The following is a 14,707-nucleotide window of genomic DNA, read 5'->3' as shown; positions in this document are numbered from 1 at the left end:
CAGAGATAGATAATTAGATAAAGATTACTATTTAATAGATGAGGAACACTGAAAAAGAAAGGCCTGAGACAGGGAGGATGAGGACAATCTCTTCTGCATAGTTTTTCCACAGGTATTGAGGGAACTGGGAGATCATCAAATAGTAAATCCCCTTCTTTCAGCAAAAAGAGTTATTCTTCCAGAGACACAGATAAATTAGAAATTCCAGAGGCTACGGGACAGCCATGCCTTAAATATGCCACAGAGATAATAATGAGAGAATCTGGTCCCGAGAAAGGATGCAGAAAGGTGAATTAATAATAACACAAGTTCTTGGTCTCTTCAGAGACTGCTCCACAAAGCAGCTTGGCCTTCTCACAGATACGTTTCCCTGCATCTTCTAGCATATAACCAAACCTATCACCCGTCAGTGGGGACCATCTCATTAGCCAGCAGCTGGTAATTTCTCAAATTTTCTTTATTTTTCTGTGACTCCTCCATTGGGTCTGAAAAAATACAATGCATCATCCTCATGCATGAAAAAAAAAAAAATAAAATCACAGACAAATAAATAAGCAAGAACTCCTCCTCTTCGCTACATGCCAGTGTCCCCACATTACGTGCAGGACTTTGAGAAGGATGCTCATTGTGGAGTTTTTGTTTGCACCAGTCCCACTGTGGGAGCCACTCATTTAAGTCATTGTTAAGAGTTTGGGGAGCATCTCAATTCAAAGATGGGGCAAACCCATTAAAAACAATGACAGATGGGGCTAACCCATCAAAGCAAGGATGCCTATGCCTGATTAAAAAAAAAAAAAAACAAAAAAAAAACAAAAAAAAAACCTCTTTGTTTTCCATAAGGAACTCAAGGTATTTTTGCCTCTTAGAGGAATTCAACAACCCTTGGATTGTTTGCAAGCAGAAAGTTGCTGCATGCAAGTGATCCTGGGTGGCACTAAATTGTGTGAGGGCAGTGGTTGCCTCTGCCAGGGACTGAGGTTGAATTGATGTTACTGGGTGGGGGAATCAGCACCTCTGGAATTTCAGACAGGAGTTATCACCCTGGGGGAAGTTCAGTGGGAATCACAACCTGCCCTCTCAGCTCATCCCTGCCAAGCCCACCACTAAACCATGTCCCACATCCGCATGTCTTTTAAACACCTCTTAGAAAAGTAACACAACTATCAACAAGATATGGCCAGGCTTTCAAAAAGCAGGTGAGAACAAGTCTGACCACAGGCACTGCTGACATTCTCAGTATGAACATTTATGACCCCAAGTGTGCATGTGCCATCTGTGTATGTACACACTTGCTACTGCTTGAAACCTGCCTGGAACTGCTCACAATCTTCAGAGATGTGCCCTTTGCACTGTACTAATAATCTACAAGTATAACTGCCAGCTGAGCAGGGGTTTATTTCTGTTTAACAAAAACAAAGTAACCCGTGCAGGAACAGATAAATAAAGCTTGAGCTCAGTTGCGCTTGGTGAGGAATATACAATGCACGGCAAAAAAACAAATCCCCGAGCACAGGTGTCCCTGAAGGAGAGGCCAGAAGGGCAGTTTGGTGGCCATGGCTCTGGGCTGTCTCATCCTCCCAGGTGAGCAGAGATCCTGTGGGAGGAGGGTGAATCCCTCTCCAGAGCACGCCTTGCACAGCAGGTGTTGGTGGGGCTCTCACACCTTCCCTCCCTCTTGGCTGCAGTGCAGCTAATTTGGGTGGCATGGGACATAAGAAACCCTCCAGATACTGCATTTCCTCGGATTTCACCTGCTCTCCAGAAGCCTTGTCAGGGTAAAACACAGCACAGCACCAAGGGTTATGGAATTGCTGCTTTTGATGAATCAGCAACAGGGATTTTATTGGATGTAACCCAGCATCATGAGTTTGTTCCCAGTTCCCCTTTCATTATGTTGTGCTAGGAATGGAGCAGGGGTCCTGGCATCTCCTGACCCTTGTAGCTGCAGGGACAACACAGTACAACCCCAAAACTGTCAGGAAAGGCATCTTCCAGCAACACTATGACACAATCTTTCCCAAGGCCTGCAGTCCCTGATGCCATCAGCTGCTCCCACGGACAACCAAATCAAAGGGGATAAGCTGCACACCGAGGTTCCTGAGAGGCAGTTTGTTGAAAATCGAGTTCCAAACTTAAGCTTTAAAATAAACATATCAAGATAAACAGATTGGTCTTTGTTTCAGGCACAATCAGCTCGACTGTTTTTTCTTCTTGTTGATGTTCTTAATGTTTTTCAGTGTGTGATGCCATTTCCTGAGGACTGTCTCTGCTCCAGAAACCTGTGTTCTTCTTTGGCTTCTCTCTCCATGTTTTGTGGTTTATACACACAGGTGACCAGTTTAGCACTGACTCAGGCTGGACACTAAGGCCTTTCACTTGGTCATTTTTACTCTGCTCTACACTTGGGCCACCAATACGAGTTGTTTGCACCAGGCAGTAATTCTTCTGCCAAAATGGGTCAGCAGCACCAGTGGCAAGTCTATGTCAACCCCACTCCCACAGTGAGATGTGGTAAATGTGGAAGAAACCTTTTCTTTCCACTTAGGGAAGGAGAGAAACACACAGAAGCCACAGCAGTCTGGCACAGCGAGGGCTGCAGCAGACTCCCTTCTGTCCCAGCACAGCATCATCTGCAAAAATGTCATTTCACATCCCAAGGCAAGAGGGGACACAAATTCTGTGCAATTCTCTATCTGTGTTAAGCAATCCCCAAAGCTGGCTTTGAACAGCACAGAAACATGCTGTGTTCTAAGTTAGTGGAAGGAAAGTTTTAGAGAAAATTGGGAAATTTGGAGCAAACCAAGACTTAGGAAAAATGGTCAGCTGGCGACAGAAGGCATGTTAAAATAAATCTGTCCTAAGAAAACAGCATTTAGGTTGTTATGTAGGCTGGGAAAGCATTAGTTGTGAGCAGTTGCAAACTTCATTAATTTAATTTCCACACTCAGGACCATTAAATCTCAGTCCTTATCATGCAAGGGAGGAAATCACTATTGTGATTCATTAGTGAAAAAAAAAAGAATGTGTTGATCTTTATGTGGGATGTTCTAATTGCAGGTGTCATTGGACTTACGAATTCCTGCAAACATCCACTTTTTTAAGCATGCTGCCAACATTTACACAATTAAAAATCAAGACTCAGATTAAAGGGGGCCACATCTTTTTAATGTGAAATTTACACATACCTCACACGTGTCTGCCTGAATTATCCAGAAACATGTCAATCAAATCTATTTTAATGAAAGATTGTGAAAGCAAACCTGTTTTATTTCAGTCCACAATATTCAAAACTTCTCTTCCTGGAACCCATGAAGTTCTGGCATATATTTCAAAGTTCACTTACCTGCTTCTGAAGCATTCATGTTCTCCTATTTCTAATAAGTGATGTGAGTTTGATTTTGATGTTGGCCTCAAGTGATCCCGAGTTTGAAATTTGGACCAGGAAAATGCTGCATTGCTTGGGAGATCTGTAAATTTGCAAACTTACAGTGAGAGGAAACAAACGAAGACTAACTGATGGAGAAGAAATGTTTAGAGAGCTGCAAACTTCCACATCAGGGGCTTTCTCCTGAGACTAAGATAGAAGGGATGTTTGGACCTACAGCTGTTTGCATTCAGTTTGGATACTCAAAGGGGTTGTCAGAGAGTCATAGAGCACAAGCCCTGCATGGGAGTAACAGCTGGGACCTGCTCCAAGGGGCTGAGCAGACCCCCAGCCCTGCACCTCCGAACAGGGAAGGGGCCTCCCTTCCCCTCCTGGGCATCGTCCTATATTTCACCAGCCTTCATCTCCCCACACTAATCCTTTTTGTACCTGTGCTTCCTGGCACATCCTCTGCCAAAACACGGACTTTGAGCGGGAAAAGAAAAAAAGAAAAACCAAAAACAACAAAAAACCGAGAAAAACAACGCTCTGCTTTTTAGTGCCAAAGTTATTAATAATTAACATTCACAACACAAAACCGGTAAAACCGGTTCGGCAAATATAGAAAATAAAGCCCGGCGTTTTATTATTATTTTAGGGTTTAATTTAGCCATCGTAAGTTACTCGGGCTCATGTTTGCAAATCACGCAGAGCTGGGACTTCACCCCTCCGGCCCGACCAGTTCTGGAGAGCGGCCGGCGGCGCCGGGGGGCGGCGGGGCGGCTGCCGGCGGGGGGGAGCGCCCGCAGACCCCACTGCTGGACCGGGACAGCGCCGGGGGACCGGGACACGGCCCGGCGGGGCTCCCCGGAGCGCGTCGGGGAGCGCCGGGGCTGCGCGGAGCGGGGCGCGGTGCCGGCTCGCCATTGCCCTCTGCGGGGCTGTGCGAGATTTGGGGGATGTTTTATAGTTTTAATTTTTTTTTTTTTTTGGTTAATTTTAGGGAGTGTTCTCAGCTTCGCATCCACTTCGGAGAGGAGTGGGGGCTGCCCGACCGCGGCTCCCCGGACCGCCGGGTCCCGGTGATGGAAAAATCGAGACGAGCCCAGGGGCTGGCACGGATTGTGTGAAGGACCGCGCCGTCGGGGCGATTCGGAAAATAAACAAAAAGGGGAAAGAAAAAAAAAGAATTAAAAAAAAAATCCAAAAGATAAAAAAAGGAGAGTAAAAAAAAAGAGGAGGGAAAAAAAAGGGGGGCGGGGGGAAGAGAAAAAATAGGACAAAGAGAAAAAAGAGAAAAGAAAAAAAAAGGGGGGGAAGAAACAAAGAGAAAAAAGAGGAAAAAGGAGGAAAAAGGAAAAAAAAGGGGGGAAAGGAAAATAAATATAGAGAAGAAATAAAAAAAATACAAAGAAAGTTAAAGAAAAACTAAAGAAAACGAAAAATAAGAAGATGCAAGGCTCGGGGGAAGGCGGAGAGGCGCCGGCTGCTCGGGATGCTCTGTTCCAACGCCTTCCCTTCCGCGCGGGGCCGACGATTCCCGACGGGAGTTCCCACCCCGCCGCCGGTGCGGGAGCCCCGCGGCGGGCGGGCATCCCCGGCGCGTGTGTCCCCGCGTCCCGTGTCCCCGTGTCCCGCCCCCCCGCGCCCGCGTCACCGCCCGCGCCCGCGTCACGGGGCGCTCGGGGCGGAGCCCCCGCCCGCCCTTTCTGTGCGCTCCCCGCTCCCGTCCCCCCCTTTTCCCCACATGTCCGTTTGTTGTCGCCGTCGCCATGGCGGCGGGGGCGGTGCGCCCGCCAAGTGAGGTGATAAGAGGGAGCGGCGGCGACAGGACCGCGCAGTGCCGACCGGGGCGCGGCGGCGGCAGCGGCGGCGGAGCAGCAGCGCGCCCGCCGCATCCCTCCTTTCGTCTACCCCCTCCTTTCCCCACTGGCACCACCGCGCCCCGTCCGTCCTGCCCGGCTCCCCACATGGCCGCGGCTCCTCGGGAAACGCCTCGTGCCGCCGCCCTGCTGGTGCCGGAGCCGCGTTGCCGGGCGGCGGCCGCCGCCTCCTCCTCCTCTTCCTCGTCCCCGCGGCGCCGCTAGCGCCCCGCGCAGCGCAGCGCAGAGCTAGAAGAAGAAGAAGAAGAAGAAGAAGCGGGAGCAGCAGCATCTGCAGGGCGCTCCCGCGGCACCGCCCCGGCGGCGGCGCTGCGCCGGCTCCGCGCGGCTGGACGGCCCGTCCGTGCCGCCTCGCCTCCCTCTGCCCCGCGCCGGCGCTCGGGACCACGGCGGCGGCGGCGGCTCGGCGGGACTCCCCGGCACGGATGCGGTGCGTGCCGGGTGCGGCTGCCGCCTTCCCTCCCTCCGTCCCCTCCCTGCCCGGCCGCCGGCTGACTCGGCTGTGTCTCCCCACCGCAGGCAGCCCCCCGGTGAGTGCGAGATGGCGCTCAGCGGCACGCTCCTTCCCTCCATCGCCACCTTCGCGGCGGGCGCCGCGGGCCGCGAGAAGGCGGCGCGGCCCGCGGGCCCCGGCAACGTGAGTATCGGCGCCGCGGCACCGCGACCCGGCCGGGGCCGGGCGGGACGGGACGGGGCCGGGCGGGGCGGGGGCCGTCGGGGCGGGCGCGGCGCCGTGCGGCCGGGGCTGAGCCGTGCCAATGTCCCCGCAGCGCTGGCGGGAAGAGCTGTCGCAGCTGAAGCGGCCGCCGCCGGCGCTGTCGGCGCGGCCGGTGGAGACGCCGCCGTCGGAGCTGGAAGGCACCGCCGCTCTCGGGCCCCGCCGCGACGCCGAGGAGTTCAATGAGCTGCTGGACTTCGACTTCATCCTCTCCAACTCGCTCATGCACCAGGAGCCCGCCGCCGCCGCCGTGGTGGTGGCCCCCGCCGCCGCCCCGGCCCCCACCGCCAGCCCTTGCCCCGCCGGGCCCTTCGCCTACCCGCTGCCCCGGCCCGAGCCCGCCGGTCTCCTCTACGGCGGCGGCGGCGGCTGCGACGGGGCGCCCGCCGCCGGGTCCGCCGCGCCCTTCAACCTGGCCGACATCACCGACGTGTCCCCCTCGGGAGGCTTCGTGGCCGAGCTGATGCGGCCGGACCTGGACGCGGTGTACCTGCCAGCGCCGGCCGCGCTGCCGCCCCTGGGCAGCCTGCAGGGCAAGTTCGTGGTGAAGGCGGTGGGCGACTACAGCCACCCGGGGCTCAGCTCCAAGAGCGGCCCCGCCGCTCCGCCGCCCGGTGCCGACGGCCCCGGCGCGCCCTACACCTCCCTGCCGCGGATGTGCCCCAAAATCAAGCAGGAGGCCGCGCCGCCGTGCACCCTGGGCCCGCCGCCGCTGCACGGGAGCAGGTCCCGCGGAGCCCCCCAGCACGACTTCGCCCTGGGCAGCCGCCCGCTGCCCGCCCGGAGTACGCCGTCGCTGGGGCCCGAGGAGATGCTGAGCGGCAGAGACTGTCTCCCCGCCACGCCGGGGCTGGGCCACCCGCCGCTGCCCCCGGGCTACCCCCCGGCTCCTGGCTACCCCACCTTCCTGCCCGAGCAGCTCTCTCCCGGCGCGCTCCAGTACCAAGGTGAGTCCCCGCGGTGCTGCGGCGGCGGATGTCCCGGCTTGGCGCTGGCCGCGCTCACTCCTCCCTGTCCGCCTGCAGAGCTGATGCCGCCGGGGAGCTGCCTGTCTGAGGAGACCAAGCTCAAGAGGGGACGCCGGTCACGGCCTAGGAAAAGGACGGCTACACACACCTGTGACTATGCGGGCTGCGGCAAAACCTACACCAAGAGCTCTCATCTCAAGGCACATCTGAGAACCCACACAGGTTAGTCCCATTGCTGGGGTCAGGGGGATGTCCTGGCCTGAGGGGCACGGGGTGTGACCACCCCCCTCCTTTGGACAGTGGAAGGGTGTGAGTACAGGAAAAGCAACAAGACTTCTCCTTGCTGGGTTTCCAGGCTTTTTTTTTTTTCCTCCCCCCTTGGCTACGTGAAGTTCTGAGCAGTCTTCACTTACTGGCTTGACATTTTGCTTAATGGTTCAGAGTGACTCAGATGTGGGAGCAGGTGGGTTTCTTGCCAAGTCACAGTTTGTTACTTCTCTCTTGCTGTGTGGCTAGCTAATTAGCAGGTAGCTGGAAGCCGGCTGGGGTTTGTTGCGCTGGATTGTTTTGGCCCGCTTCTGAAAAGGCAGCAGCCTTCTCTCAAAGATAACTATTTTCTTTGCTTCTGGTTAAGTGCTTCGCACACTCACCCCTCTCTCTTGGCTGGCTGTAGAACAAGAGGTTGTGCATTACTGCAAGCTGTTGCTCCCTTTTTGTGAAAACCGAGATAGATTCCCTGAAGAGAAGAGGGTTTCAGTTGAGCTGGCAGCACTGATGGGGTGCCTCTCCCATCTGTAGGACATCTCCGCCTGTACCTGCAGAGTTTGGCTGTTGATTGTCCACTACTAGAATTGGGATAAAATCTGCCCAAAGTGTGTATGTGAGCCCAGTCTCTAACTTTGCAGCTGAGTGTGGAGTTGTAGTAACTGAGCTTGTGAAAGCAGGTACGGCATGCGGGTTTCGCCAGCGTGGTCATTCCGTAACAGTGACTAAATAACCTGGGAATTTGCATAATTCGAATCCCTGGGTTGTGAACCTGATTCAAAACTTTCTCCTGAAGGGGAGATGGGAAAGGGAAAATATATGGCCCTGCAGTAGTTAGACTGCGTCTTCAGGTAATGGCAGAAAGGGGAACAAAATGGGCAGATGATCAGTGAACATCTGCCCCAAGCCAGTCAGCACCATCGCCAGGATGTGTAGGAGAGGCAGTTTGTAATTGTTGGGGAAGCTCATCTTGCCGTCAACAGTAGTTTTTGTATAATGAAGACACTAGTAAGACTGAGTCCTTAATCAGGCCGAGCTAATGAAAACAGTTTCCGGCTGTTTTTTCATTCTTGAGACCTACAATTATCTAAATACGTTGTCTGCTGAGCTATTTCTGGTTGCTATTTGATTGTGTAACACTGCCAGCAGAAACACACACTCAGGTACTCTGAAGTCTCATGTGCAAGGCCGTGAAAAGGAGCATTTTAGTGAAGATTTAAGCGACACTAGGATTTCATAGCCCCTGTACATCTTGAAAAGAGAGTCTTGCTCTTTTAGTCTTTGCAGTTTGTTTGCAACTGCTTCATGAAGTTCGTTGCATTTGACCACCCTTCTGTTTTTATTGGGACAGCTGCTTGAAAGAAGGTTGTACAAGTGGTAGCCACAAAAAAAAAAAAAAAAAAACAAAAACCCTAACTTATGTGTTTCACTGCTTGTTTTTTCGGTTGTTTTTTTTGGTTTTTTTTACAGGTGAGAAGCCTTATCAATGTGACTGGGAAGGCTGTGGGTGGAAGTTTGCCCGATCCGATGAACTCACTCGTCACTACAGAAAACACACAGGCCACCGCCCTTTCCAGTGCCAGCGCTGTGACAGAGCCTTCTCCAGGTCAGACCACCTCGCCTTACACATGAAGAGGCACTTCTGATTTGGGAAAGCAGTGGATCTTTCCCCCGACTGCCATAGAGATTCAGTATTTACAGCACAAGGACTGTCTTCCACAAGATGGGGAGAACTCGTTTTAAGCACTACAGATAATCGAGGTGACATCTTCCAAAGAGTGGAAAAGAGGGATAACTGTATACAGTCATTGCAGCTTTCTTTTTTTATAGTTATACACTTACGAAAACCAAAGATGTTGGTGTCAATGACTGGATCTTCTATCATTCCATTTGTAAATCCAACTTGAATTATTTCTGGACTACAGAATGCCAAGGAGTGACTGGAAGTCACGGATATCAGGGTTAAACAGACTGTATGTAGTTCGGAGGGTGGGGATATTACACAGGGAAATTACATTCCCTTAATTTCCTTTCAATGCAATATTAGATGTACATGTCATCTTGTACTTCCTTTTTTTTTTTTTTTTTTTTTTTTTCCTTCTAAAAGCCATTACAATGTTAAAAGAGGAGGAAAAGTTCAGGTACAGAATTATATTTTAAAAGCCTATTTCATGGTGCTTAGTGACTGTTGGTTCTAGAGGTACCAAAACAGGAAGCCAAAGTTCTCAAACTGCTGCATATCTGACAAGGAACTATATTTTATTTTCCGATTGCCAATTATGACCTAAATCAGGTGAATAAACCTGGTTTATCTTTTTTGTTAAGAAAATAACTTTATGCAGACAGTCTGTAATGCACTGTGGTTTCGATGTGCAATAGTTTGTACAATGGTTTATTCCCAAATATGCCTTAAGCAGAACAAATGTTTTCTATATAGTTCTTTACATAATAAATATGTAATATAAATTTAAGCAAACTTCTATTTTGTATATTTGTAAACTACGAAGTGTAGTAATGAACATTTTGTTGGAATTTGTATTTTGCATATTCAAGGTGAAAATAAGTTTTAAATAAACCTTAATGTTTTATCTGAATGGTTGCTCTAGTTTTTTTTCTGTGTATGAACATGGCCAAAGAAAGTTTCTTAGGTATTTGTTGGTGGTTGAATTTACCAAGGCAAGGAGGGGGGTGGCAAACGCTTGTAGTCTCAAGACTCTGAAAGACAGGATTGTGTAGGTGCAGTGCTGATGTAACATCTCTTTTTAGGGAAAAAGGTGTATGGAAAGTTTTTGCTCTGGATGTCAAACTGCTGCTTATCGCACCTTCGTGGGTAAAACTGTAATGTACCGTTTTTAAAGTAACTTAGTTTAAATGATTTTTTTAGAGGACATAGCTCTGTTGAGGACATAAGACCTTGTGCATCTAATGATAACAAATCCTAGAAATATTTTTTTTTTTTAGCAGTCTTTTCAGCAATTAAGGATTCCCCTCTTCATTGCTTTGGATTTCTTAGGCAAGCCTGTGTAACCACCCTAGTGTGAGAAAAGGAAAACCCACTCAGTAATGCTGAGCAAAGAATTTAACCTGGCTTGGAGAATAAAGGGCGCGTGCACAAAACGCTGCTTAACCATCACCTGCTCGGAGTTTTCTTTTGAAACCTGCTCTGCCCTGGGAATCCAGTCACTCAACGAAGAGCCAGGATTCCTGCAGGAATGCACACGTAGCGAGGGAAGGCTGACCATGCAGGGACTGGGGACGTGTTGCTGCGAGGTCCCCGGTGTCCCTCCAGCGGCGTGTTCCGCACCGCAGCTCCGTCCGGGTCATCGCCAGCCCCGTTGTGCTTCTCCTTTGGGACCTCGTTGTTCCCGCTGCCTTACAGAATGTGTAGCAAACAGATGATTTCCACATTAATGCCGGGTGAATAGGATCTGTTTTTTTCACTGCTCTTCGATAAAAGGGAAGAAGCGATTCCTCTTCAGCTGATTTGTAATGTCTGTCAGCTACGAATTTGGGTGTACGTGGTGCCCAATAAAGCTGAGAAAAAAACAGCAGGCAAGAGGCTTTTGTGTCTTTGCAGTAGTTAAAAGTGGCAATATCAATTTTTTATGTCTGAATATGCCTCTGGAATGCTACTAAAGTTCACATTTCGATGTGGTGTTTGTGTGGGGATCGTTGCCATTTCTCCTTCAGTTTGTGTAAGTAATATAATGATGCAGAAAATATTTCTCACCCCTTATCGCCTAGGCATGCTTTGTTCAACTGAAAGCTATCTTTGTTGATTTGGTTTATAGGTAACACAGGGAGTAGGGAATGTCTTGTTTGGTTTGCAAATAGCAAGCATTTAAAGCTAAATTAAAGCTATGAGTCATCCTTTATCTGAAGCTTTTTCCATGTGAAAACTTTTTTTACAATTAAACCAGGCATTTTTTTACCTCCTCTGTTTCTCTGCCTGTGAATTCTAGATGAGAGATCCAAGGTCAGCATTGAAGCTGGTGTGTGCTGAGGGCTTGAAATGTTGTCCCATCCAATAATGCCGGGGCAAGCTTGGTAGGTGTAGGATCTCCTTTGTATGGCTGCTATTCAAAACCTCTTACATATGTGCAAAATCTATGTTCTAGCACATCTGTAAGTCCTGAAATCTGAGTATTTCATCTGGGAAACTGGTTCTTTTGCTTTTCAAGCATTCTGTCATTATGCACCTTAAGAATTTTGTAAGGCACTGTAGCATTTAGTAAGGCATTATCTGCTTCAGCCAGCTTCAGTTTTTGCTTGATGTTTTTATGGACCCTAGGTTTCTAGTTGCGTGAACAATGGCATTCTTGAAACGGCATTGTTCCCATTCCACTTGATTTTTTTTTTTAATTCCATTTTTTCCCGATCCTAACCAAGCTGTCATCGTGTATGAATTTCCAGACTGGCAGAGACAGGACTGTAACTTTGTGTTTAAAAGGAAATGCTGCTATGTTTTTAACCATTTCCAAATTGCTACTCCTATACTTTTTTGAGAGGAAAACCCAACTGCTCGCTTTTTGCCAAACAGCATTCAACACATGAGAGGCAGTCCTTACTCTTAAGCAGGTGTCTGGGGGAAATACTGAAATGAGCAGTGCTCTGGTGAGTAGAGCTGGAAGCAGCATGTTGTGTTTGCCACCTGTTTCGTCATGTGTGGGATCCTGGAGTTGCACTTCGGTGCAGGATTGCACATGGATGCAGTGAAACAACACATGTATCAAAAAGCGTATCTCATAAAAACATATGTAAAACACCGAGAACTCTTGTAAGTATGTCTTGAAAAACAAGATTTGTTTACTGTTGCTAAAGCTGTACTCATGTGCCACTTTTCTGGGGCATCTAAAAGTCAGGGTTTGAGGTTATTAGGGGTGGCCTCTATGACATGGGGTGAGCCCCTCCAGAGCTGCCCCAGAGCACAATTTCAGCTACTGAAGGCAAAACCTCTTGCGGCAGGGAGCTATCTCCGCAGTCAAACTACAGCCGTCCTTAATCCTGCTCACCCCTAGCCCAAATCTCTCTGGAGCACGCTTAACATGTGTAGATGGAGCTGCTTAAAACAAGATGGCACATGCCTGCCTGCTGAGTGCCAAGTATTTAAAAGTGGCACCAGAGTAAAAATCTTCTCAGAGCCACAACTGCTGTGCACTTGTCTGCTGCACGCCATGGCCTGGGAGCCTGGGTTTGACGTGACGCAGCACAAGTGGCTTCAGCCACCCCCTGTCACACGGAGGGCTACTTGCAAAAGAGTTTTTTAATCCCTCGTGGTGGCTACCAGATCCTGCTGCAGCTGAACTCAACTTTGAATCTCACAAGGATTTATATTAAGCTGATATGAATCAGTGAATTTCATTCTCCTTCTCTTTAATAAGGGAAGATCAGAGACTGCTGCGGTTAATCACCCCGAGTGCTAACGGTTCGACAGAATTAGTTTACACAGGTTTCTATGGGAGTGTGCTGGATCTTGGAGCTAACCTGCTTTCACTGCAGTCCCTGGCAGGCACTCTTAACAGCATTTGAGTGCAAGAATTTCTAAATTAACCTGTGTCTGTCCCTGGGCTTTCTTCCCTTCAGTGCAATTGGGTCGCGTGCTCTAAGGCAGCAGGAGAATAGGAATGGTTTGCAAGCTGGGGACAGACAGAGCAGTGGTTACGCCACTCAAGTACGACTGGGGCAGGGATCTGGATGTTGTAGAAGAGCTGGTAGGAGGAAGTAAACTCAAGGTATGGTGAGCAAAACTGATGTAGAGAGGAAGAGGAACACCACCACCACCACCACCACCTGCGGCACTGCCACGTGTTGACTTAGGCTTGCCAGGAGAGCACCCCAGATTAAACAGCTGTATTTAGGTTTGGTGGATGTATCTCTGGACACCAAGAGAGATGAGCGTGTTTAAAAGAGGGGAAGGCCCCATCATTCACCGAAATTTAATTGAGGTCACATTGGCTTGGAGCCACGGGGGAACACACCCACATTCCCCTGTCTGCCGTACACCTGGATGACTCACGTTTCGTCTGCCCTTCGCTCCTGCCGTGACTTTACATGGGGAACATTTTCATTACTGCTGAAGGCATTGCCACTGAGCACAGAAATTGCCTCTGCGGCATGGAAGTGGGCGGTGGTGGTGTATCTGCAGCCTGGCTCTCCTCCCTGGATGCATACAGGAATCTGTCAGTCTCTTTTTCACCTTTGGATGCATTATCTGTGAGCCCTAAAGGCTGGAACCTTAATGGTGTGAAAGACGGGAGGGGGAAAAGTGGCTTGTGTGCTTTATTAATGTTTATTCTATATTTAGAACATGTGTTCCCAGAGATTTACAGGAGACAGGAGGCCCTAATAGCTGCTCACAAGAGGCATTAGACAGCTGCACCTTTTCCCTTCAGTAATGTTTTCTGTACTCTTGGAGCTGTGACTTCTTTTGTGACTGAGATGGTGATTTTCACACAGGCCTGGCTAGCTTGGGGTCAACCTCATGACTTGCTAATTAAGAAGAAGTTTTAGGGAACATGGAACAAGCCAAGCTGCTTTCACTGTGCAACCTGGGTGAGCAGAAGGGTAATCATGTGCTGCTATCACCGCAGCCATCTTGCTGCAACCCTGAAAAGTTTTGCATGGTTTTGCTTTGGGTACAGCGTGCTTGTTTATCAAGCACAAGCTAAGGCTTGCTTAAATCTTGCCATTCAAGTTCTCCAATGTTAAACTTTCAGCTTTATTCAACAAAATAATCCAGCTTCCCTGTGTTATTTGGTTTCAGGCCTTTAATTTTAAGAACAGATATCCCACAGTTATCCAGAATGATTTACCCCACTACTGCCACAGCAGTTAGGAAAAATCTGACAGGAAATGCTGCACCATCAGTACAAAGGGGTTCCTTCACCGGGAGCCTCCTCGATGGTGCTCAGAGTCTGCTTGTGCATGTCCCAAAGTCACAGAATCACAGAGTTACAGAATCACAGAGTTACAGATTCACAGAGTCATAGAATCACAGAATAAGCTGAGTTGAAAGAGATCCTCAAGGATCATCAAGTCCAGCTCCTGCCTCTTCATAGAAACATCCCTGAGTCTCACCATGTGCCCAAAAGTATTGCCCAAATGCTTCTTGAGCTCTGTCAGGCTTGGGGCCATGCCCATTCCCTGGGGAACCTGTGGCCAAGCACCCTCTGGGGGAAGAACCTTCTCGGAATATCCAAGGTAAATCTCTCTGACACAACTTCAGGCCATCTCCTGGGCCCTGTCCCTGTCCCCACAGAGCAGAGCTCAGTGCCTGCCCCTCCTCTTCCCCTCACCAGAAGCTGCAGGGCTGCCCTGAGGTCTCCCCTCAGTCTCCTCCATCCCAACAGACCGAGTGCCCTCAGCTGCCCCTCACCATGGCCCTGCGCCGTCCCCACGGCCTCCTCTGCACGTCCCTGACGGTTTAATGGCATTTTTACATTGCCGTGCCCAGAACTGCACACAATATTCCAGCTGAGGCCGCCCCGGCCCAGGGCAGAGCAGGACAATC

At 49.9% G+C, this 14,707-nt stretch overlaps 1 protein-coding gene across 6 annotated transcripts; it reads left to right on the top strand.

Moving 5' to 3' along the window:
* The first annotated feature begins 5,168 nt into the window (after nt 1–5,168).
* On the top strand, nt 5,169–9,791 carry KLF4 (KLF transcription factor 4). 6 transcript variants are annotated; one of them, XR_012052963.1, is made up of 6 exons: nt 5,169–5,677; nt 5,767–5,884; nt 6,018–6,912; nt 6,991–7,155; nt 7,732–7,877; nt 8,668–8,753. XR_012052963.1 is itself a non-coding variant. In XM_072922209.1 (5 exons), the coding sequence occupies exons 1-5, from the start codon at nt 5,673–5,675 to the stop codon at nt 7,791–7,793; spliced, it is 1,245 nt and encodes a 414-aa protein (XP_072778310.1). In that variant the 5' UTR covers nt 5,169–5,672; the 3' UTR covers nt 7,794–8,607. The 6 variants fall into 6 exon arrangements, 4 of the variants coding, with proteins under 4 accessions (XP_072778310.1, XP_072778311.1, XP_030114177.1 ...); XR_012052964.1 differs by lacking the exon at nt 7,732–7,877 and adding an exon at nt 7,289–7,396 and having other exon boundaries at nt 5,170–5,677; XM_072922209.1 differs by lacking the exon at nt 8,668–8,753 and having other exon boundaries at nt 7,732–8,607.
* The last annotated feature ends 4,916 nt before the right edge of the window (nt 9,792–14,707 follow it).

Source organism: Taeniopygia guttata, chromosome Z, assembly GCF_048771995.1.
Source record: "Taeniopygia guttata chromosome Z, bTaeGut7.mat, whole genome shotgun sequence".
NCBI classification, from domain to species: domain Eukaryota; kingdom Metazoa; phylum Chordata; class Aves; order Passeriformes; family Estrildidae; genus Taeniopygia; species Taeniopygia guttata.
Note: the sequence above shows the minus strand (reverse complement) of the source record. Positions and strands in the feature narration are given on the sequence as shown.